General features: G+C 46.0%; 1 protein-coding gene across 1 annotated transcript in view; it reads right to left on the bottom strand.

The window, feature by feature from the left end:
* Positions 1-10205: 10205 nt before the first annotated feature.
* The window catches only part of LOC309551104 (uncharacterized protein), a gene marked incomplete at both ends in the record, with an annotated part of 215915 nt that continues 201435 nt past the window's right edge, over positions 10206-24685 (bottom strand). The window contains 4 exons of the mRNA XM_082251550.1: positions 10206-10367; positions 18722-18855; positions 20164-20344; positions 23173-23251. Coding sequence (XP_082107676.1) covers positions 10206-10367; positions 18722-18855; positions 20164-20344; positions 23173-23251 — 556 coding nt within the window. The remainder of the gene's footprint in view (positions 10368-18721; positions 18856-20163; positions 20345-23172; positions 23252-24685) is intronic.

Genomic DNA, 24685 nt, shown 5'->3' with positions numbered 1-24685 from the left:
CTGTAATACAGGGATGTGGAAGAGAGTGGAAGCAGTTCTGTTACTCCTGCTGCAAAAGTGTCATTTAGCAATTATTAGTGTGAGGAAAGGGATATCTAGTGTAGTTAGGGTACTATATACCACTATAGTTAGATTCAATAATCTAGTTTCTGTAGGGAAAGTGTTAAGTGTCAGGGTGACCATAATGTAGTGTAGGGTGAACTGACTCTGACTGCTATGCCAGGGTGACCAAACCCTTCCATGTCAGGGTGACCGCCAGAGAAAAAAAACATTTTTTTCTTAGAATTATTAGTAGAGCAGGGATGGGGCTCCGCTACTTTCACACCTGGGCGTTTTTGTTTCAGGCATTTATTGGGCTTTTTTGTGGACGGTGTGATAGGAGCGGAACCCTATGCCTGTGCTAATGAAATTATTTTCAGGGATGGGGTTCCGCTCCTATCACACCAATATGTGTGCATGTGTATATATACATATATGTGTGTGTGTATATATACCCCTATACAGAAGTTCAGATGTCATGCCTGCCTCCCAAGACGCCCAAAAAATGCCCAATAAACGCCTGCAACAAAAACGCCCAGGTGTGTTGTTGCAGGCGTTTATTGGGCATTTTTTTTATATATACACACACACATATATCATCCAAAAACTAGATGCTAGATCCAGGTAGAAAGATATCTATTGCTTTAGTTGTTTTTCTGGGGACCTGCAGAGACAAAGAAAAGGAGATGTGAGCTGATAAAGCTTATGGAAAATGAACAGATGGGTGGAAGGAGGAAGTAGACTTGTGCAGAATGGAAAAATGAGTTTAGTTAAGGATAAATTCGTTATGTTACTAATTTCGTTTCTTTATGGAATTTGTTTAGTTTGGTTTCGGAATTCATTCAGTTTCGTTTTGTTTTCCCTAAATTAATAAAAAATGTTAAAATTTGTTTCATTTATTAATTTTCTAAGGAATTCCAACTTTTCAGAATGGTTAGAAATCAGATTGGTCGAAAAACAATCAACCTATTCAAATTCTGTGTGAGGAAATAGCTGGTTGTTAAGCAGTGGGTTGGGAAGCAAGCCACCCGCGTCCTTAACAACCTTGAGTCATCACCTGTCAGCGGGCTTCCCCACCGACAGATGAATGTAAAGAAAAGAATGCCGGCATTGCTCAGCAATAGAGAAATGTTATTTAAAAATAGCGTATTACAAAAAGGGCGTGGGGTCCCCCCCCCCCAGAATCCATACCAGACCCTTATCCAAACATACAGCCGGGAAGGTCAGGAAAGGGAGGGGATGAGCAAGCGCCCCCCCTCCTGAACCATTCCAGGCCCCTTGCCCTCGACATGGGGGGGAGGGTGCTTTGGGGCAGGGGAGGTTCTCACTGTCACTGGGAGTGAAAGACAGATACTTAATGGTTTGGATTGCTTCAAATGGGGTCTGTATTTACACTTATGCTAATGTGTATTATACTTCAATGTCAGACAGGCTCTCCCTATTGTTTGTGTAATGAGGTGGGATGTGTATTCTGTCCAGACAGCTAGATAATTAGTTCAGGTTAATTATATTTCTGTATACAATTTCATATGCACATGATAATGTAATCAGGCAGAGGGGAGGGATTGTGTACACTATATGGGAGTGACTGAGTGTAAAACTCTGTTTTTATTGGATTGTGAATTTCATGTCCTGTTCCCCACAAGGTCCACCTGGGCGGTAACCTTGTGGGGGAAAACTGTATAAAAGAGCAGCTGTACCATTAAACCTTGAGTTGTACTTCACCCTTAATCTAGAGTCCTGTCTCTTATTGAGGAATCTGCTACAAGGGATTGCTATGCTCTTCATACTCCCTTGAATTAGCACTAAGCTCTTGTAAGAGCTTGTTCCTGTTCCTGTTCCTGCTGTACTCTCTGGGGAAAGAGAGGTTCACCCACTGGAACCTGGAGCTTTGTCGTAGGTCCAGAGAGGGTAGGAGACAGCGAGACCCCAACCAAGCTGCGGCGGTTTGTGGGGTCTGAGGTGGTTATGGTGTCTGGTGGAGTGCTTGGAGCCCTCAGGAAGCACTAGGAGCATCCGTCAATGGAGGTACCCAGTCGGGGTGCCAGTTGATTCGTTACATAGCATAATGTAATCAGGCACCTGACCTGGTGGGGTAATCTGATCAGGAGAGGGCTGTCCTCTTGTGTGGTATATATTGTGTGTGAGTCTGTTCAATAAAGTTCCAGAACTTATACTAGCTAAGTTGTCAGCTAGCTTTGTATGGGGGGCAGCATTGATATCTGATATCTATATTCAAGACTGAAGGAAGCGGTACACTGACATAAGCCCACAAGAGCAGTGTGGGTCGCGGTTCCGTTACAATGTGAAAATGTGGAATAGACTCATACCTGGATTCTTTACTAGATACACATAATGCATCTGGGTACTAATATTTGTAGGTAAAGTTGATCCAGGGAATATCTGATTGCCTCTCGGGGGATCAGGAAGGAATTTTTTTCCCCTGCTTTGCTGGGGTTTTTTGCCTCCCTCTGGATCAACTGTGGGTATAGGATTGTGTATACAGGATTATACATGTACACTATGTGTGTATTTTCTTTTCCCTTTTATTGGTTGAACTAGAGGGACTTATGTCTTTTTTGTTGGCCAGATTACCTATAGCAGTGATGGCAAACCTTGGCACCCCAGATGTTTTGGAACTACATTTCCCATGATGCTCATGCACTCTGCAGTTTAGTTGAGCATCATGGGAAATGTAGTTCCAAAACAGCTGGAGTGCCAAGGTTCGCCATCACTGACCTATAGTGTCACTCTAAATAACAAATAAATGATTATATTGGTGGAGTAAGGTTCTTGTTGCTGTCTGTGTCCCCACTCCAGTCATCTTAGTGACCATTATTATTGGGAAATGTACAATTTTCGGTGTGTCACCATAGTGAGCAGTGATGGGAAATCCTCCAATGGTGACACCTGTTCCTGCGATAATTCTCTAAGGTAGAAGTTCTGTTCCCTTTATAGACTTTATAGAGATTTCCTCTTGTTTACTGTTGAGTGTCAAGGACAGGAAGTGGAAAGAAACTCTCTCTAGCACAACATTTGTAGAAAAAATTAGATTGGTGAGGATTTAACCATTCCCTACTCTATCCAAAACTGAAAAAAAAATGTTTTGACGTAACACTTTAAATATAAAGTATTAGGATGCTGTTTCCCCACTTTTCTGTGTTTTCCTATGTGGTCACTTTTGTTTTGTAATATGGGAAACCGGATTTTTGTGCTGGGTGCCGCCGTTATCTATGGCATCCTGTTGTGGGGATGTGTGTCTTTGGGGGCCCTGGTGCCTGTTGGTCTGGTGGCTGGAATCTAGGCAGTGTCGCATACAGTAACACCAGTGGTGGAAACAGCATCGTTTCTCCTGGGTCCAGTGGTGGGGCAAGATGGTGCCGTCAGTATGCACTCCAGCTTAGAGCACATCGCAAAGTGGCACATGAGCCCCAAAGCCAGAGAAAGGGGTAATAGCATGTTGGTTTCTTGGCACCTATCCAGAGCTGAGCTAAGGGATTAGAGACCACGTGTCAGCTGAGAAACTGCCCCAGAAATGATGTTGCTTCTGGGGCAGGTTCCCACATGGGGGGTTGGTATATAAGCCCCATGGAAGAGGACATTAAAAGGACGTTAGTCATTTCTGCAGGGCTTGAGAGAATAACAGCACAGGGTGGGATGTTTGAAGGCTTCTCTTTGGCATGGAGGAAAAAAAAAACTTCTGTGCATCAGCCCCCCTAATACTAACCTGATGAGGCGGCACTGATAGTCAGTGATGAGGTGGCACTGATGGACACTGTTGATGAGGCACTAATATGTAACACTGATGGGCACTGATAGGTGGCACTGATATGCAGCACTGATGGGCACTGATAGGTGGCACTGATGGGCACTGTTGGTGGCATTGATAGGCACTGATAGGTGGCATTGATGGGCACTTATAGGTGGCACTGATGGGCACTGATAGGTGGCACTGATGGGCGCTGATGGGTGGCACTGATGGGTGGCAATGATGGGAAGTGATGGGCAGCAGTGATGGGCACTGATAGATGACACTAATGGGCAGCACTGATGAGGCACTGACAGGCATTACTAATGGGCACTGATTGGAATCCCTAATAGGCACTGATTGGCATCTTTAATTAACACTGATTGGCATCCCTGGTGGCCATGGGTTGGCATTGCTAGTGGCATGGGTTGGCATCCCTGGTGGGCTCTAGTGGGCATCCCTGATGGGTCTGCACAGATAATCAATGCACTGATTATTAGCGCAGTCTCCCTGTCAGGAGTGCCCCCGATTGGCTCTTCTCTACTCGCGCCTTGTCAGTCCAAAAGAAGGGAAGCTGATAAACGGCACTTCCTATTTGTGACCAGCTGTGATTGGTCACAGCTGATCACATGATAAATAGCCTAAGTCATAGGCTCTTTACCGGGATCAGAGATGCGGTGTGTCAGAGTGACATACCGCACCACTGATCGCCGCTCTGTGTCCCCTCACGGGTGCCTGCGAGCGGCTTATCCTGCTGGACGTTATTTGACACCCAGTCAGGATAACTTAACCACTTTGCGGCCGTCATTCTGCTATATGGCGGGCGGGAAATGGTTAAAGAGTCATTGTAATAATTTGATGAAAACTTTTCTTTTGTTTGTTCACTTTGCCACATTTGAATCGAAAAAAAACCCCAAAAAAACGAAAGTTTGCGATTCGACCGAGTCAGAATTTATTGATTTGAACGTTTCGAATCAGAAAAATCAGTGGATTCGAGGAAAATCTGAAAAAAACATAAAACAAATTCCGAATATGAGTCCCGAATACGAATTGAGCGAATTAACCGAATTTAACAAAACCAAATAATGTAACTAGATTAACTAATCTAAACAAAACAAAACAAATGTTTTCGTCATGCACATGTCTAGATAAGGCTGCACTGATAGGCTGCACTGGTAGGCAGCCCTAATGGGCACTAATAGGTGGGGCATTGATAGGTGACACTGATTGGCAGCACTGATGAGTAGGAATGATAGAACTTTTGAAAAGTTTGGTTCGACCAGAACAACTGAACTTCCTGAAAGTTTGGGTCCGGATTCCAGAACCCCATTGAAATCAATGGGTCCCGAACTTCGGTAAACAAAAAACACAATTTTGAAGCCCTAAAACCCAATAAATGCCCCTAAAAAGTGCCTAGGGTTCTGGGTCATGCCCCAGGGACTATTAATCACACAAAAAAAAGCTCTTAAAAATTGTCGTTTTTGATAGAGAGACAATTATTGAAAAAAATTATTGAAAAAAAAAAATGAGATTTCTTTGGATTTAGTGTCTGGAGCGGAGCCCTATGCCTGCAAATTATTTCATTAGCGCAGGCATAGGGTTCTGCTACTTTCACACCTATATCTGTGTATGTGTATAGTTACATATATGTGTGTGTGTATATATACCCCTACACAGAAGTTCAGATGTCATGCCTGCCTCCAAAGACATCCACAAAAAAGCCCAATAAAACGCCTGCAACAAAAACGGCCAGGTATAACAGGAGCGGAGCCATATCCCTGCTCTACTGCAATTCTAATACAAACAATCTTTTTTCTCTGGCGGTTACCCTGACATGGAAGGGTTTGGTCACCCTGCCATAGCAGTCAGAGTCAGTTTACCCTACAGTCCCCCTGACACTTAACACTTTCCCTACAGAAACTAGATTATTAAATCTAACTATAGTGGTATATAGTACCCTAACTACACTAGATATCCCTTTCCTCACACTAATAATTGCTAAATGACACTTTTGAAGCAGGAGTAACAGAACTGCTTCCACTCTCTTTCACAGCCCCTGTATTACAGTGCTAGAGATTTGGCGGGGCTATGTTATATACTGGGGGGCGTATTCACTACTGATTGGCCTCTGGGCCCCCTAGTCACTCCAATCACATTCCTAGCATCCTCCTGCCCCCTCAATTGGCTTTTACTGATGGTTCTGGTCCAATCACGGGCTTTTAAAGCCCAGTTCCTATCCCATTGCATTTTGGTCGGTTCTGGTTGCCGAATTCCGAACTTTTTCCGCAAAAAGTTCGGAATTTGGCCGAATTTCGAACAGTCAATGTTCGGGTCGAACCGATGGTCGACCCGAACCGTTCGATCATCCCTACTGATGAGCACTGGTTGCCACTGATTGTAAAGTGCTAAATCTCAAATCCAATATCTCATACATCACTGCACAAAAAATAAGCTCTTAAATCCTAAAGCTATCTCTGACACGTTTGCAGACTATTACAGTTCTTTATATAATCTAAAGGATGATGCCTCTACTCCCCGACCTTCTGAGAAGGATATACATGATTTCCTAACTAAGCTACAGCTCCATACCTTAAATGATGACCAATTAGAAATGCTCAACTCCCCATTTACTACCCCCGAAATGATTGAAGTCATTACCTCCCTTCCCGCTGGTAAATCTCCAGGGCCAGACGGGTTCACAAATAAATATTACAAACTATTCAAGAATATCCTTAGCAATATTCCAAAAAGCAGTGTCTGGTCGGTCCGTTTCCGGAAGAAATGCTGAAAGCATATGTGGTCACTCTTCCAAAACCTGGCAAGGAACCTACATCACCTGCAAGCTTTCTCCCCATATCTCTACTTAACACAGATGTGAAAATTTATGCCAAATTGCTTGCACATCATTTAATTGATATTATCCCCACCTTATTTAAACTGGACCAGATGGGCTTTACCTGGTCGGTTGGGATCTCCACCATCAAGATGCACATTGGACCACCCCTGGGACAACCTGTCACTGGATTCCTTGCCACATCCTATGATGAGCCCAGTTATTTTAATGCTGGTAAGTGCATTTTTATCCTTTGGCAATAAAAGTCTTTTGTTTCCCGCACTAAGAGGTGCCTTTTGTTTGTTTTCTTTGTACCAAAAATAGACACAGACTACAGATGCAACCAGGCGCAACATCAATATTCTGCACCTTGTAGGGAAAACTCAGAAGCCTTCTCTGCTTCTATCTATAGATACAGAGAAGGTGTTTGACAGTTCATTGGCGCTATATTCAGCTAGTGTTAGAGAAATATGGTTTCCAGGGCCCTATCTTCTCCACTATCCTCGCTTTATACTCCCAACCCTCAGCCCAGGTTTATTTGTCTGGCCTTTTGTCTAAATCATTTAAAATATCAAATGCCCTCTTTCTCCATCAATATTCAATCTAATAATTGAACCCCTGGTGGAAGCAATCCATTCACAGCCCTTAATCTCAGAGTTTCGCGCACGCACCACCTCCCATTTCATCAATTTGTTTGCAGATGATGTAATCCTTCTACTCACCAAACCCCTGATATCACTACCTGCAACTCACTGAATTCTAAGCAGTTTTAGCAAGATTTCCTATTACAAAGTGAATTTCACAAAGTTCACGATACTAGACCTAGGTGTCCACCAATCTATTCAATGACACTTAACGAAACAACTACCCTATGCACGGGCTGACCATAGCATAGCATACCTAGGTATACTTATTACATCATCTACTTCTGCCTTAGCAGAAACCAATTACAAACCTCTTAAAGAGGACATTGGCAAAGAGTTCCACCGACTATCCAGATTTGAGCTCACATGGGCAGGCAGGGTAGTCACCCATAATTCTACCAAAAATTCTGTACATGTTTTGCACTTTACATTTACTAACAACAAGCCTCTATAAATCCATTTACAAAGTTTTAAATATGGAATAGGATATTCCAAGGCTTTTAAGGAGATGCGTATTTGATGTTTTTGCTGAGAGTAAAGGGATCGCAAGAGTAGCTTCCTCCAGACTAAAAGAGTGGCTTGTATGGGACGAGGAAAGGACCCCAGCATTAATGGTTTCCATGCATCGGCCAGAAGGAGTAGAGTTAGGTCAGAAGTCTCCGCTAGATATTTTTAAACATCAACCCATAGGACATCTAAATGAGGGTCATTCCAATCAAACCTAGACTTTTACGTTCCCTCTCGACATTACTCAGAAGATTCGTTTGGCAACGCAAAAGGGCAAGATGCTCCCATGCGCACCTAATCAAGCATAGAAATTCAGGAGGCATCGGCCTGGTGAACATCACAGATTATTATATAGACTCCCTGTTGACGCAGGTAAAATATTGGTTTACCCCTCATTTAGATGTGGGTATTCTAAGTCAATAGCTTTAATGACATGTCTGTTGAATCTAAGGTCCTGAAAAGTGAAGGTTTCTATGACTCTACTTTCCCCAAAAATTCTAGCGAGAACATTTCTCAGCCCAAAAAAACGAATCCCATAAGATCTATCATCACACACAGAGAACCTACTTTGCCGGGTGCAATAAAAGGATGTTGAATCCCCAAGAACACTCTATTATTCACAGTCTGGCCTTCTTTCAGTCTAGTCTTGACAAGCACTTAGCCCTGAGTACCCTTAAGGGACAGATTTCTGCTTTACCCTTTCTTCTCTAGAAACCTCTTGCTTTGCAATCCTTAATCCAGAATTTTCTTCAAGGAGTTGCTCATATAAATCCCTCAGTCCAATCCTGCATCACCTTTGGATCTCAACCTGTCCTTTAGAGACCCCCCCACCCTTTGAGTCTGTAGGAAGGTGCTGTCTACTTTTTCCACTGCAGGTGGCGCTGTTCCGCAGCAGCAGTGTTGTTGGAGAGGGAGCCAAGAGGAACAAGGTTCCTCTAAGATTTCTTTGGTCACTTGGGAAGCTATCCTATTAGATGCTGCCACCCCATGTGACTCTAGCAGCCATCTTGGGTCGGAGAGAGCCTATTTAAGGCCCTGGCTCCCGGGTTTGGCACACATTTTGCGAATTGGTAGAGTAGGGACTAGAACCCAACCTGTTAGATACAGCACCAGCGGTAAGGGAAAGGTTCCTAATGAGGGAAAGCATAGGGTCGCTACTGCTTGGACATCTTCTCGCTTGGGCACAAGGCGGCCAGGCCTAACTCTGTTCTCTATACAGATGCTTTCAATTTGACTTATACCCGCTCTCTTCACATTACTGGAAACAGTGATTGTACCCAGTTGGGTGAAATGTTGCTGTGTTATTTCAATACAAGTTTTCCATTGCACCTGACTATGTGAATTATTGCCGCCATACCACGCTGCACTCCACTTATAAGTTGATTAGAGATATTCCCTTGTAGGACCTCACATGTAAGTTCGCCTTGCTGATGGCCATTACATCTGTTAGGCATGTTCCTGAGTTAGTCGCTGGGCCTTTTTTTGTGTTACAAAGGGACAAGGTGGTCTTAAGGGACCAAGACCTTCTTTTCTACTCAAGGTGGTCTCTTTCTGTCACCTCAATGAGGATATTGTCCTTCACTCTGTTCTACTCAAAAATGGATGTTGTCAGTGATGTTAGGGTCTACTTGGCAGCCATGACTTCTATCAACAAGAGTGAGTCTCTTTGTCTTGCCTGTAGACTCCCATAGGGGACATCCTGCTTTTCAGGTTGAAAAGACAATCCCTTTCCAGGGCCTACGCCCTCAAGGAAAGCGTTCCTCTTTTCCCTATCAGAGCTCATTCTACTTGGTCTGTTGGTGTCTCTTTCCGGCATTAAGCACCTGTATTCCAGAATTTAAAGGCCACCACTCTGCCCCCTGTTCACATGTTCTCCAGGTTCTACCAGGTGGCTTCTTGGGCCTCAGCTGATGTATGCTATGGATGCAAGGTGCTTTTTTGTGGGCCTGTTGGTGAGTTCTGATTCCTATGTTGTTACCCATTCCTCAGGGTATTGTTTGGGGATGTTACCCTTGGTGTTACCCATCCCTCAGGTCATTGCTTGGGGACATCCCATGGTCTAGTCCAATGGACAAGTCCTGTGTCCTGTACAATTAAGATAATGATTTTGACTTACCTGTGTTTAGTTTTGGAGTATGGTATAGGACATAGCCCCTTCGGTGACTCATTTTTGCTTAAATAAAAACTGGAGTCTCATAAAGTGGGTGGTGTTATATAAGTGTGCATTTTGGGTGGCCCTAGCAAATGTCCAAATGAGCCTGCATATAACCCATGGTCTATGTGTCCAGTTCTGTACTGTACTCCAAGATAAGAAATGTGCAGATAGGTCAAAATTCCTTTTTTTTTTCCAACAATATATTTAATTGATGAATCTACAACAAAATAAAGGGTTCAAAGATACTTTATTGAGTATTAAAAATTGATTGAATTGTCTTTAGTTAGTGGCAACAGTCTGGTCTATCAGGGCTCTGAAAGCGTTGACGCGGGTGTAGACGGCCGGGTAAAATGTGTTGCAGGAAGAGCTGCCCCAGGACACGATACCGGCCAGGGTCCAGGCTCCGTTCCTCTTGCACACAAGGGGTCCACCAGAGTCACCCTGAAAAGAAGAGAATAGACGTCACAGGAGAATTCCCACATAATGAACTTTTCACTTGATGCTTCCTTTAGGAGACTTCAAAAGGTCCACGGAGAATGCCTTGGGCTCAGTTACATAGAATGGTAGCATTTACAGAACTTGATTTTGTAGCCGTTTATGGATACATTGCTATTATAATCAAACAAAGTTTCTAAATGAAATGTTGACGACTTTTAAAAAGGGAAGAGGTCATCTTTAGTGTCAGACAGCCAGTACCTTGGTAGCACCTGGAGGGAAACCTGGATGCTGTCCATACAGAGGACACTGGCTTCAGCTTCAACTCTAATCTAAGCCCCACACACTAGGTCCAAAGCCCCATTCTCCCATTCAATAATCCAGTGCCAGATCCTTGGATTGAAGAAGATTCTCTGGTATTGTAAATTTAAAAAATAAAATAAAATTGAACAAAAGCCATTATTTTTTCCTATTAATATTGCTATGATGTAGGCAGGTAGAGGAAGCAAAGAGTTAATTGGGTTTTTCCAGGGTTTTCTTCTTGATGAGTTTTGCTGGGTCCGGCCCACTGGTTGCGTGTATTGTACACATCCGTGTACATGTTCTCCAGGTTCTACCAGGCCTCAGCTGACATGAGCTATGGATGCAAGGTACTTTTTTGTGGGCCTGTTGGTGAGTTCTGCTTGCTATGTTGTTACCCATCCCTCAGATTATTGTTTGGGGATGTTACCCATGTTGTTACCCATCCCTCAGGTTATTGTTTGGGGATGTTACCCATGTTACCCATCCCTCAGATTATTGTTTGGGGATGTTACCCATGTTACCCATCCCTCAGGTTATTGTTTGAGACTGTTACCCATCCCTCAGATTATTGTTTGGGGATGTTACCCATGTTACCCATCCCTCAGGTTATTGTTTGGGGTTGTTACCCATCCCTCAGGTTATTGTTTGGGGATGTTACCCATGTTACCCATCCCTCAGGTTATTGTTTGGGGATGTTACCCATGTTACCCATCCCTCAGGTTATTGTTTGGGGATGTTACCCATGTTGTTAACCATCCCTCAGGTTATTGCTTGGAGACATCCCATGGTCTAGTCCCATGGACAAGTCCTGTGTCCTTTACAATTAACAGGGGGGCTGCGCCCATGAGGGGAGGGGGAGGAAAAAGAAAATAAAAGATAAAGGGAATAGGATGTAGCCTAGTAATGTGGGGGTTGGAACGCTGCTATGCTGTTTCGGAATTGCCAAAATCTAAGTTAAACCCACTATGAACTCATTCAAGAATGTTAGGAGGACATTTTTGGACTGTCATTGTCATTATGTTAATTTATTCAGTAAAGCTTTGAAACTTTGCTTTGCCTGGTCTGAAATTATTAAAAGGCGTGAAATGCAAGTAGCCGGCACACATGGTCTACATCGTGGGTCAGATAAAGCAAGCTGGGGTATGAAGACAACAATGCAAGAGTTCATCCAGTGTATTGATACAGTGGTTACCAAGGGTAACAAAGGTTTCTCTAGCAGTCTGTTGTTAGGCAAGTACATGTGACAGGTGAGGTTGCAGCAAGGGAGATGTTGTCGGCACTCCATGGGCCACAATCCAACTCCCATTGCAACAGGAGCAGATCTGCACCACCAGGCCCCTCTCCTGTACATAGGTAGGGAAGGTGAAGACTGCATGGCGGGACCCTATACTGATACTGGGAGTGAGGTAGCGGTGATACATTGGGCATGTGGAGAGGGTATTGACTCTGCATGTCCCTCCTAAATGCACAAGTAACCGTGGTGATGCTTAATACATCAAGAGAGTTTACTAGAGTTCATTCATGTTTGTCTTCTACTGGGTCGTGGATGTGGCTCAAGAAAAGGTACTCCATGTGTTGGGCAGTGACCCTGTACAAAGTGCCTAGCGTAGCCCAGAAGATGGGGTAAGCCTCTCATGTGACCCTGGGGTAGGCCTCTCATGTGACCCTTGCTTGGTGCCCAGTGAGGAGGGAAACATGGAGGATGTGTCACCCACCTACCTTCCCACCACAAACAGTTTTCTTTCAGTAATAATGTACTATATTGGTTTTTAGTGATCCCACGCACTCTTTCAAAAGTCTTAACCAGATGAGTATGGACCTCTCATTATATTTTAATAACAGAATATATCTGAGGATAATGCACTAGGCTGGTGCGCCCTTTGTTTGTTTTATAGTTGCAGATGGGTATGGACCCCGTAGCCATGGAATTAGTTGTGCCTAATGCAAATAGTAAGAATGGATGACCACACCCCATCAAGTCATAGCTAAAAGCCCATCTTTATTTCCATGGATTAAAAACAAGACACCAGCACACACTGCAAGGTTGACGCGTTTCACGTCCTACTGAGGTTATGATTAAGCACCAGTAAAAGGTGAAACACGTCAATCTTGCTGTCTGTGTGTGCTAATGTCTTGTTTTAACCAGTGAAAATAAAGAAGATGGATTTTTTTCTCCTCCCTGGGTCAGCTGATGGCTTGGCTTGGCCCATGGCGTCCAATACCATTTGACACCCAAATCTATCTCTCTACCGCTCAGTTAACCCCATCACTTTCCTCACATATTACTGATTTACTAAGAGACATATCTGACTGGATGTCACACCACTTCCCCAAACTAAATCTATCCAAAACCAAGCTCATAATATTTCCTCCCCCACGTGCCCTTCACCTGATTTTTCTGTCAAGATCAATGGCACAACTATCAGTCTATCCCCACATGCCAGGTTTCTAGGGGTAACCCTGGACCCTGAACTCTCCTTTCAGCCCCACATCCCTGTCCAAATCATGTCGCCTCAACCTCCGCAACATCTCCAGAATACACCCCTTCCTAACCAATGGCACCACAAAGCTCCTCAGAACATGCCCCTTCCTAACCAATGACACCACAAAGCTCCTCAGAACATGCCCCTTCCTAACCAATGACACCACAACACTCCTAATACACTCCCTGGTTATCTCTCACCTCAACTACAGCAACTCTCTCCTCATTGGGTTACCTTTACATAGAATACCCCCCCTTTAATCCATAATGAATGCTGCCTGCCATCAGACTCATCCACCTTACCAACCGTCCAGTGTCTAGTAACCCTCTCTGACAATCCCTCCTTTGGCTGCCACTCACCCATCAAATACCCTCCTCAAAAAAATGAAGGGAACACATTGAGAACACATCAAATCTCAATGGGGAAAAATCTCATGCAGCATATCTATACTGGTATGGACTGGGTAATGTGTTAGGATCTATACTGGTATGGACTCGGTAATATGTTAGGATCTATACTGGTATGGACTGGGTGATGTGTTAGGAACTATACTGGTATGGACTGGGTAACGTGATAGGATCTATACTGATATGGACTGGGTAATGTGTTAGGATCTATACTGGTATGGACTGGGTGATGTGTTAGGATCTATACTGGTATGGACTGGGTAACGTGATAGGATCTATACTGATATGGACTGGGTAATGTGTTAGGATCTATACTGGTATGGACTGGGTAATATGTTAGGATCTATACTGGTATGGACTGGGTAATGTGTTAGGATCTATACTGGTATGGACTGGGTGATGTGTTAGGATCTATACTGGTATGGACTGGGTAACGTGATAGGATCTATACTGATATGGACTGGGTAATGTGTTAGGATCTATACTGGTATGGACTGGGTAATGTGTTAGGATCTATACTGGTATGGACTGGGTAATGTTTTAGGATCTATACTGGTATGGACTGGGTAATGTGTTAATAGCTATACTGGTGTGGACTGGGTAATGTGTTAGGATCTATACTGGTATGGACTGGGTAATGTGTTAGGATCTATACTGGTATGGACTGGGCAATGTGTTAGAATCTATACTGGTATGGACTGGGTAATGTGTTAGGATCTATACTGGTATGGACTGGGCAATGTGTTATATCCATACTGGTATGGACTGGGTAATGTGTTAGGATCCATACTGATATGGACTGGGTAATGTGTTAGGATCTATACTGGTATGGACTGGGTAATGTGTTAGGAAGGAAAGGATGCCACATCGTTTGATGGAAATGAAAATTATCACCCTACAGAGGGCTGAATTCAAAGACACCCCGAAAATTAAAGTGAAAAATTATGCAGCAGACTAGTCCATTTTGGTGAAATTTCATTGCAGGAACACAGAATGGTCCTCAGTAGTTTGTATGACACCCAAGTGCTCGTATGCATGCCTGACAACGTCGGGACATTCTCCTAATGAGACGATGGATGGTGTCCTGGGGTATTTCCTCCCAGATCTGGACCAGGGTGACACTGGGCTCCTGAACAGACTGAGGTGTAACCTGGTGGCATTGGATGGACCCAAACATAATGTCCCAGAGGTGTACTATTGGGTTTAGGTCAGGCGAGCATGGGGGGGTCATTCAATGGTATCAATTCATTTATCCTCCAGGAACTGGCTGTCTACTCTCGCCACATAAGACCGGGCATTGTCATGCACCAGGAGGAACCCAGCACCCACTGCACCAGTGTAGGGTTTGACAACGGGTCCAAGGATTTCATCCCGATACCTATTGGCAGTCAGGGTGCCATTGTCTAGCCTGTAGAGATCTGTGCGCCCCTCCATGGATACGTCTCCCCAGACCATCACTGACCCACCACCAAACCGGTCATGCTGAACGATGTTATTCGAGTATAACATTCTCCACGGCTTCTCCAGACCCTTTCATGTCTGTCACATGTGCTCAGGGTGACCCTGCTCTCATCTGTGAAAAGCACAGGGTGCCAGTGGTGGACCTGCCAATTCTGGTGTTCAATGACAAATGCCAATCGAGCTCCGCAGTGCCGGGCAGTGAGCACAGGACGCACTAGAGGATGTTGGGCCCTCAGGCCACCCTCATGAAGTCTGTTTCTGATTGGTCAGAAGGTCATTTTGTAGGGCTCTGGCAGAGCTCATCCTGTTCCTCCTTGCACAAAGGAGCAGATACCGGTCCAGCCAATGGTTTGAAGACCTTCTACGGCCCTGTCCAACTCTCCTAGAGTAACTGCCTGTCCCCTGCTCTTGAGACTGTGCTGGGAGACACAGCAAACCTTCTGGCAATGGCACGTATTGATGTGCCATCCTGGAGGAGTTGGACTGCCTGTGCAGCATCTATAGGGTCCAGGTAATGCCTCATGCTACCAGTAGTGACACTGACCCCTCTATAGGGTCCAGGTATGGCCTCATGCTACCAGTAGTGACACTGACCCCCTCTATAGGGTCCAGGTATCTCCTCATGCTACCAGTAGTGACACTGACCCCCTCTATAGGGTCCAGGTATCGCCTCATGCTACCAGTAGTGACACTGACCCCCCTCTATAGGGTCCAGGTATGGCCTCATGCTACCAGTAGTGACACTGACCCCCTCTATAGGGTCCAGGTATGGCCTCATGCTACCAGTAGTGACACTGACCCCCTCTATAGGGTCCAGGTATGTCCTCATGCTACCAGTAGTGACACTGACCCCTCTATAGGGTCCAGGTATCTCCTCATGCTACCAGTAGTGACACTGACCCCCTCTATAGGGTCCAGGTATCGCCTCATGCTACCAGTAGTGACACTGACCCCCCTCTATAGGGTCCAGGTATGGCCTCATGCTACCAGTAGTGACACTGACCCCCTCTATAGGGTCCAGGTATGGCCTCATGCTACCAGTAGTGACACTGACCCCCTCTATAGGGTCCAGGTATCGCCTCATGCTACCAGTAGTGACACTGACCCCCCTCTATAGGGTCCAGGTATGGCCTCATGCTACCAGTAGTGACACTGACCCCCTCTATAGGGTCCAGGTATGGCCTCATGCTACCAGTAGTGACACTGACCCCCTCTATAGGGTCCAGGTATGTCCTCATGCTACCAGTAGTGACACTGACCCTAGCCAAATGCAACACTAGTGACAAATAATCAGAAAAAAATGAGTAGGGAAAATAAATTTCAGTGGCCTCCACCTGTAAAACCATTCCTGTTTTGGAGGTTGTCTTATTGTTGCCCATCTAGTGCACCTGTTAATTTAACACCAAAGCAGCTGAAACTTATTAAGAACTCCCTCTGCTACTTGTCTAACCAGATCAATATCCCAGAAGTTTAATTGACTTGATGCTATACGCTGATTAAAAAGTGTTCCTTTCCTTTTTATTGAGCAGTGTACATTTTAAAATACTAACAACTTACAACACCATCCACAACTCCCCAGCCCCCAGCTACATCACTAACCTAGTCTCAAAATATCAACCAAACCTCTCTCTTCGATCCTTCCAAGACTTCCCTTATCTCTAGCTTGCTTGTCATCCCCCCATGCTCGCCTCCAGGACTTTTCCCGAGCCTCTCCCAGCCTTCAGAACTCCCTACCCCAATCTGCCCGACTATCTCCTAATCTATCCTTCTTTAGATGATCCCTGAAATCCCTTTTCTTTAAAGAAGCCTATCCTTCTAACTAACTAACACACTGCATTTTTTACTTTCTCCATCAGCTCATCCCCCACAGCTATTACCCTTTGTATCACTTGACCCTCCCTCTTAGATTGTAAGCTCTAACGAGCAGGGCCCTCTGATACCTCCTGTACCAAATTGTATTGTAACTGTACTGTCTGCCTTCATTTTGCAAAGCACTGAGCAAACTTTTGGCGCTATATAAATCCTGTAGAATAATAATTGTTATCCTTTGCGGTATGTTCAGCATAAATCGGACCTGCACCCTGTGTTGTTGCTGGGTAGCAAGCAGTGGCGGCTGGTGCATTGGGGGCGCAGGCATCTGGCCCCCTAATCTACATGCGGGGAGCCGGGTGCCGAGTTCAATGGGGTTTTTTTTAATCCCCTGATTAGAGCCAGAGGCTCTAATAGGCTTCAGAAAAGGGTGGACCAGGGGCGCAGAGCTGTGCGCCCGAGCCCACCCATTGTGTGACACTAGCAAATGAAAAGTCGCTATTGTCATACGGATCCTCCTCCTGGCCAATCAGGAAGCGGGTCAGAGACCCGCTTCCCGATTGCCCGAAAGGCGAACGCATGCCACTGGCCGAAGAGGAGGGGGGAGGACTCGAGCAGACGCGGGGGACTGAGGACAAGCCGACACTGCAGGTAAGTCTCTCTGCATTTATGGGTGCATGGCAAGCTGGTCACTGCATTGATGGGGGCACGCTGGTCACTGCATTGAAGGTGGCACGCTGGTCACTGCATTGATGGGGGCACGCTGGTCACTGCATTGATGGGGACACCCTGGTCACTGCATTGATGGGGGCACGCAGGTCACTCTGCATTGAAAGGGGGCACGCTGGTCACTCTGCATTAAAAGTGGGCACGCTGGTCTCTCTGCATTGAAAGGGGGCTCGCTGGTCACTCTGCATTGAAAGGGGGCATGCTGGTCTCTCTGCATTGAAAGAGGGCACGCTGTTCTCTCTGCATTGAAAGGGGGCACGCTGGTCACTGCATTGATGGGGGCACGCTGGTCAATGCATTGATGGGGGCACACTGGTCACTGCATTGATGGGGGCACGCTGGTCACTGCCTTCATGGGGGCACGCTGGTCACTGCATTGAAAGGGGGCACGCTGGTCACTGCATTGAAAGGGGGCACGCTGGTCACTCTGCATTGAAAGGGGGCACGCTGGTCACTGCATTGATGGGGGCACGCTGGTCTCTCTGCATTGATGGGGGGGCATGCTGGTCTCTCTGCATTGAAAGGGGGCATGCTGGTCACTGCATTGAAAGGGGGCACGCTGGTCACTTCATTGATGGGGGCACACTGGTCTCTCTGCATTGAAAGGGGGCACGCTGGTCACTCTGCATTGAAAGGGGGCACGCTGGTCACTGCATTGAAAGGGGGCACGCTGGTCACTCTGCATTGAAAGGGGGCACGCTGGTCACTGCATTGATGGGGGCACGCTGGTCTCTCTGCATTGATGGGGGGGCATGCTGGTCTCTCTGCATTGAAAGGGGGCATGCTGGTCACTGCATTGAAAGGGGGCACGCTGGTCACTTCATTGATGGGGGCACACTGGTCTCTCTGCATTGAAAGGGGGCACGCTGGTCACTCTGCATTGAAAGGGGGCACGCTGGTTACTTCATTGATGGGGGCACGCTGGTCACTCTGCATTGAAAGGGGGCACGCTGGTCACTCTGCATTGAAAGGGGGCACACTGGTCACTCTGCATTGAAGGGGGCACACTATACATTGATTACTGAAGGCCCCTTTCACACTTTTGTGACCTCAAAGTCACGCAATTTTTGACAGCGTTTTTTGCCGCAAAGCAATGCATATTGCATTTTTATTTTTTTCTTGTCTTTCTAATTGCAGCTAATGCTACAAATCCATAAAGTTATATTACCATGCAGGAGGAGACACCGGAGGCCCCGGCACAGATCATGCTGGGCTGAATACTGGATCCCCAGTATCTCTGGCAATTAGCGTTGCTCAGGATAGGAAGAGCTGCCTGCTGGAGCTTCGCTGGGGTGGTTCTTGCTGAAAGAGAGAGAAATTTTACAAATTAGCAGCGGCATTATCATGGCGGTGGTTCTCTGTGGCATTTTGAACCCCCCAAAGTCCCAACAGAATCCCAACACCCCATCCTTGGTCACTCATTGCACAAAGGTTGAAATAAAGATTTCATTTTTTATGAACACTTTTTGGTTCTTTGTATTTACAGGAGAATCTCATAAAATCAGAATATCATCAAAAAGTTACTTTATTTCAGTAATTCAATTCAAAAAAAGGTAAACTCCTATATTTTCTATAGATGTGTTACACACAGAGTCAGAGATTTCCAGCATTTCTTTCTTTTTATTTTGATGATTATGGCTTCCAGCGAGTGACACCCCAAAATTCAGCATCTCAGAAAATTAGAATATTACATAAGATCAATAAAAAAAGGATATTTAATAGTGAAATGTTGGCTTAGTGAAAAGTCTGTCCATGTACAGTATAGGATGCACTCAATACTTGGTCGGGGTTCCCTTTGCATGAATTACTGCATCAATGCGGCGTGGCATGGAGGCGTGGCATGGAGGCGTGGCATGAAGGCGATCAGCCTGTGCCACTGCTGAGGTGTTATGGAAGCCCAGGTTGCTTTGATTGCGGCCTTCAGCTCCTCTGCATTGTTGGGTCTATATAGGAGTTTACCTTTTCGATTTGAATTACTGAAATGCTGTAAATTAACTTTATTCTCCCTGGAGAAGAGATGCCTGAGAGGCAATTTATAGCAATTTATAAATATCTCAATGGTGATCTCAGCATAGAAAAAAAGCTATTCAGTCGAAGGGATTGCATGAGGACTCGAGGGCACACAATGCGATTAGAGGAGAAGCGTTTTAACCTCAGGTAACGAGGGGGGTTCTTTACTGTTAGGGCTATAAGATTGTGGAATTCTCTACCACAAGAGGTGGTTTCTGCGGGAAGTATGGTGGCTTTCAAAAGACTCTTAGATGTAGATCTCAAGAATCAGAACATTCAGGGCTATGTGAGATGATTACGGCCACAAACACCTACACAGGTTGAACTGGATGGACTATTGTCTTTATTCAACCTCACCTACTATGTAACTATGTAACTATTTGATGATATTCTAATTTTATGAGCTGCTCCCGTATATCCCCAACCCCACAAAACTGGACAAAATTTGTTGACTGCTTAATTGATTCCCCCTTTTAGGTAGTAGATTGCTGTAGATTGTCGCTTTCAACAACCACCGGTATCATTTTCTTCCTTTAGTTGTAATAATCAGATAAAATATGACGTTTGGTGACCTTATTCTCGGTTATTTCATTCCCTTACTGGTGGCATTGATGTATCCCCATCCGGTGGTGACGCATATTTCTCCTCCATTGAAGACATCAGAGGTGGCAGGAAGACACACGGGAGCCACGCGGGTGTTGAGGGTGACGGGAGTGGCCAGCTTGATCAGGGTGATGTCATTGGTGATGGTCTGGGCGTTGTACTGAGAGTGTTTTAGGACCTGAGAAAAGTTATGACGGAATTAACTTTTTGGAGACATAGCTGAACCCAACAAGGGGACTACCAAGTCTACCAAGTCTTCCTATGACTCTACCAAGTCTACCAAGTCTACCAAGTCTTCCTATGACTCTACCAAGTCTACCAAGTCTTCCTATGACTCTACCAAGTCTACCAAGTCTACCAAGTCTTCCTATGACTCTACCAAGTCTACCAAGTCTCCCTATGACTCTACCAAGTCTACCAAGTCTACCAAGTCTTCCTATGACTCTACCAAGTCTACCAAGTCTTCCTATGACTCTACCAAGTCTTCCTATGACTCTACCAAGTCTACCAAGTCTTCCTATGACTCTACCAAGTCTTCCTATGACTCTACCAAGTCTACTAAGACTTCCTATGACTCTACCAAGTCTACCAAGTCTTCCTATGAAGAGCTTCTACTGTTATCTGTGTTTTTCTTTCTATCCATAAGGGCTCATTTACACTTTGCTTCTACTTTAACACACATTAAAGTGCCCACCACTCCAACATGCTTCTTTGGTATGTTTTTGGTGTTTCCGTGACGCTTCTGTGATGCTTTTTTTCAGCTTTATTCAAGCTTGGACATGTGGAGATTTTCTATTTGCTGTAAAGGTGCCCAGTAGAACCGTAGCTCAGTAGTAACCCCAGATAGCAGATTCCTATCTCATTATGACCCCTGTTCAGCAGATCCTCCTATTAGTACCCTTGTTCAGCAGATCTTCTAGTCAGTTGTACCCCAGCTCTGCTTATACCTTACTTAGTAGTACCCCCAGCTCTGCTGATCTCCTGCTCAGTAGTAACCCCCAGATAGCAGATCCCTATCTCATTATGACCCCTGTTCAGCAGATCACCAGCTTATTAGTGCCCTCGTTCAGCAGATCCTCTACCCCAGCTCTGCTGATACCTTGCTTAATAGTACCCCCCCAGCTCTGCTGATCTCCTGCTCAGTAGTAACCCCCAGATCTGCCGATCCCTCACTCAGTAGTAACCCCCAGATTTGCTGATCCTCTGGTTTGCTGATCCTCCTCTCTTTCCGGTCCCCGCTCACCTCCCTCTATATTGCTGCCATGCTGCTCACCATGTGTAACATCTGCTAGTTTCTCCTGCTCTGGTCCCCCACCTTTGCTGATCCTCTGGTTTGCTGCTTCTCCTCTCTCTCTGGTCCCCACTCACCTCTCGCTATATTGCTCCCATGCTGTTCACCACCTGTGACATCTGCTAGTTTCTACTGCTCTGGTCCCCCAGCTCTGCAGATCCCCCCACTCAGTAGTAACCTACAGATCTGCTGATTTTCTGGTTTGCTGAGCCTCCTCTCTCTCTCTGGTCCCTGCTCACCTCCTGCTATATTGCTCCCATTTTGCTCACCACATGTGACATCTGCTAGTTTCTACTGCTCTGGTCCCCCACATCTGCTGATCCCCCACTCTATAGTAACCTACAGATCTGCCGATCTTCTGGTTTGCTGATCCTTCTCTCTCTGGTCCCTGCTCAGCTCTCGCTATATTGCTCCCATTTTGCTCACCACGGGTGACATCCACTAGTTTCTCCTGCTCTGGTTCCCCAGCTCTGCTGATCCCCCCACTCAGTAGTAACCCCCAGACCTGCTGATCCTCTGGTTTGCTGATCCTCCTCTCTCTCTGGTACCCGCTCACCTCCAGCTCTATTTCTGCCATGCTGCTCACCACGTGTGACATCTGCTAGTGTCTCCTGCTCTAGTGCCCCAGCTCTGCTGGTCCCCCCACTCAATAGTAACCCCCAGACCTGCTGATCCTCTCATTTGCTGATCCTCCTCTCTCTCTGGTCCCCACTCACCTCCATCTTTATTGCTGCCATGCTGCTCACCACATGTGACATCTGCTAGTTTCTCTTGCTCTGCCCCCCCCAGCTCTGCTGATCCCCCCTCTCAGTAGTAACCCCCAGATCTGCTGATCCTCTGGTTTGCTGATCCTCCTCTCTCTCTCGTCCCCGCTCACCTCTAGCTTTATTGCTGCCATGCTGCTCACCATGTGTGACATCTGCTAATGTCTTCTGCTCTGGTCCCCCTGCTCTGCTGATCCCCCACTCAGTAGTAACCCCCAGATCTGCTGATCCTCTGGTTTGCTGATCCTCCTCTTTTTCCAGTCCCCACTTAACTCCTGCTTCTAAGCTGCTCACCACGTGTGACATGTGCTAGCTTCTCCTGTTCCGGTCCTCCAGCTCTGCTCATCCTCTGCCACTCAGTCCTTTCTCCAATCCCCACTCACTTGCCCCTATAGCATTCCCATGTTGCACGCCAGATATACTGACTGATAGTTGCTCCTCTCCAGTCCAGACCCCGCTCACCTTCCCGCTGCCACCAGATGTGACGTCTGCACCAGACACTTCGAGAATATATACACATGGGCCGGAAGAGACTGCTGATTACATTCTGGGATATCTCAAACCTGCAATACCTCCAAAACACAGCGACCCTAAAGCTGAATAAAAGCCCCTCAAATGCTGCAGATGCTGTTAGTGAACATTGTCATAGACTTCTATGGAGGCCTTGGAGACACTTTGAAGCACCAAGAAAGCCACACGGGGTATAATATGTGTAGCTAAGCAAACACAACGTGAAAACGTGACTGTAAGGTCACCATTTTATTTAGAGAGAGAAGCTTTGTTTGGCATTCAGCGCGCTTTAACAAAACGGCATTCAGTGCCACATTTTGAAGCAAGTGTGAACGAGGACTAATAGTCGATGACTGACTGTCTATCTTTAAGGAAAAAGTCCAGCAGGATAATTACCATTTACAGATTGTTATCTCATTGTTACAAAAAAAAAGTTCTTACTTTGCTGATCGTCCTGATCTGGATAGGCTCAGTCTTGGAGGAGAGGTCGAATGCACCCAGGACCACGCGGTGGGAAGTTCTGGATGGATGAAAAAAATATCATCTTTATTTGCCATAAGGCTGATTTGATTTTTCAGATTTCACAATAATTTTCAATCTCAAAACTTACAAGAATTTGTTTTTATGTATATTTAGCACCCCCTAGCTAGGTGCTGGTGTACATATTTTTTTTCTGTTAGTGTGGGTAAATTTGGACTGACCAGCAGCCAAGCCTGGGTTAAATCTGGGTCAGGGCTGAGTGACTCGGGGAGGCTGGATGACTCAGCAAGCAGCATCTCTGGTAACTCCCCCTGCTTTCTGGAACCTTTAAGAAGCTTCCAGAAGTAGAGGGTGGAGTTTAGGAGGAGCCGCTTGGCATATTTATGAGGGCCTTGGCCAATCTCCAGCAAAATGGGCTGGCAAGGAGCAAACTCCAATCATAAATGTGCATGAGTCATGGCAGTGGGGCAGTCGGGTGGAAAATGGAGGAGTTCTGAGGAGACTGTCAGTGGCTCTTGAGGGTGCCCCCTAGTCTGAGGGAGTGACTTCGAGCCTGGGGCTCGGGTGTTGGCGGGACCTTCTAAAATATGTGGAGGACGTCCTTCTTGGAGGCTCGGGAGCAAGTGTGAGGAAAGCAGGAGCAGGTCAGCACGTCCAGGCGTTCTCTAGGAGAAGTCAGCTAGGTTGGCTGGGTAGTGTGCAGTCTGGGGAGACTGTGGGAAGTAGCCAGGAGGGCTAGTGAGAGAGACAGCTGCGGCCAGGCGGGCTGACAGAGCCTAAGGATCAGTAGCCACAGGGATGTAAGCTGGACACAGGGACCTTTTCTCTACACACCAAAGGGACCCATGGTTCCTGCCTGTAAAGGGCTTTTGCTTGATCTGGCCAAATACCTTAAGTGTCCCATCTGAGTCTGTGTTTTCTGCAACCAAGTGAAATGCTGGAGGAAGAGGAGTGTATATAGGCTGTATATAGGAGAGATGTCCCTGAAGTTTCTGAAGTCGAGTGGGCATTCCATAATACCCCTACTCCCAGACCAAGCTCCAATCCCCTCAATAAAAATGTAAAAAAAAAACAAGCACTGGACTGTTTCCTGTCTCAAGTGAGCTGTGAAAATTCGCTGTGTCGGGCTGTGCAGGGTGGGGGATCCCATTTCACCAATGGCTCCTACGTGAGGGGCGCTGCAGATATTTACTATAGATAACTTTACTAACATCTCTGCATACATAGTTCATCCGCCAGGCTTTTATACTTGTTCAGCAGGAACTGCACATTACGTCCAGTAGCAGTATTTCTACTGTTAAATGGCCATATTTGGGTAAGGACATCAATTGGGAGCCCGGGCTTCTTTGTATATCTAGCACCCTCCTAGGTAGGTGCTAGTGAGGACTTGCCTCGGTTTGGTGGGGGGGGGGGTGAGTGTAGCACCCTCCTAGGTAGGTGCTAGTGAGGACATGGCTCGCTTTGGTGGGGGGGG

The sequence above is a fragment of the Pelophylax lessonae genome (assembly GCF_965119305.1).
Source record: "Pelophylax lessonae genome assembly, chromosome: 1".
Lineage (NCBI taxonomy): Eukaryota > Metazoa > Chordata > Amphibia > Anura > Ranidae > Pelophylax > Pelophylax lessonae.
The sequence above is the reverse complement of the archived record's forward strand: the minus strand, read 5'-3'. Positions and strand labels throughout refer to the sequence as shown.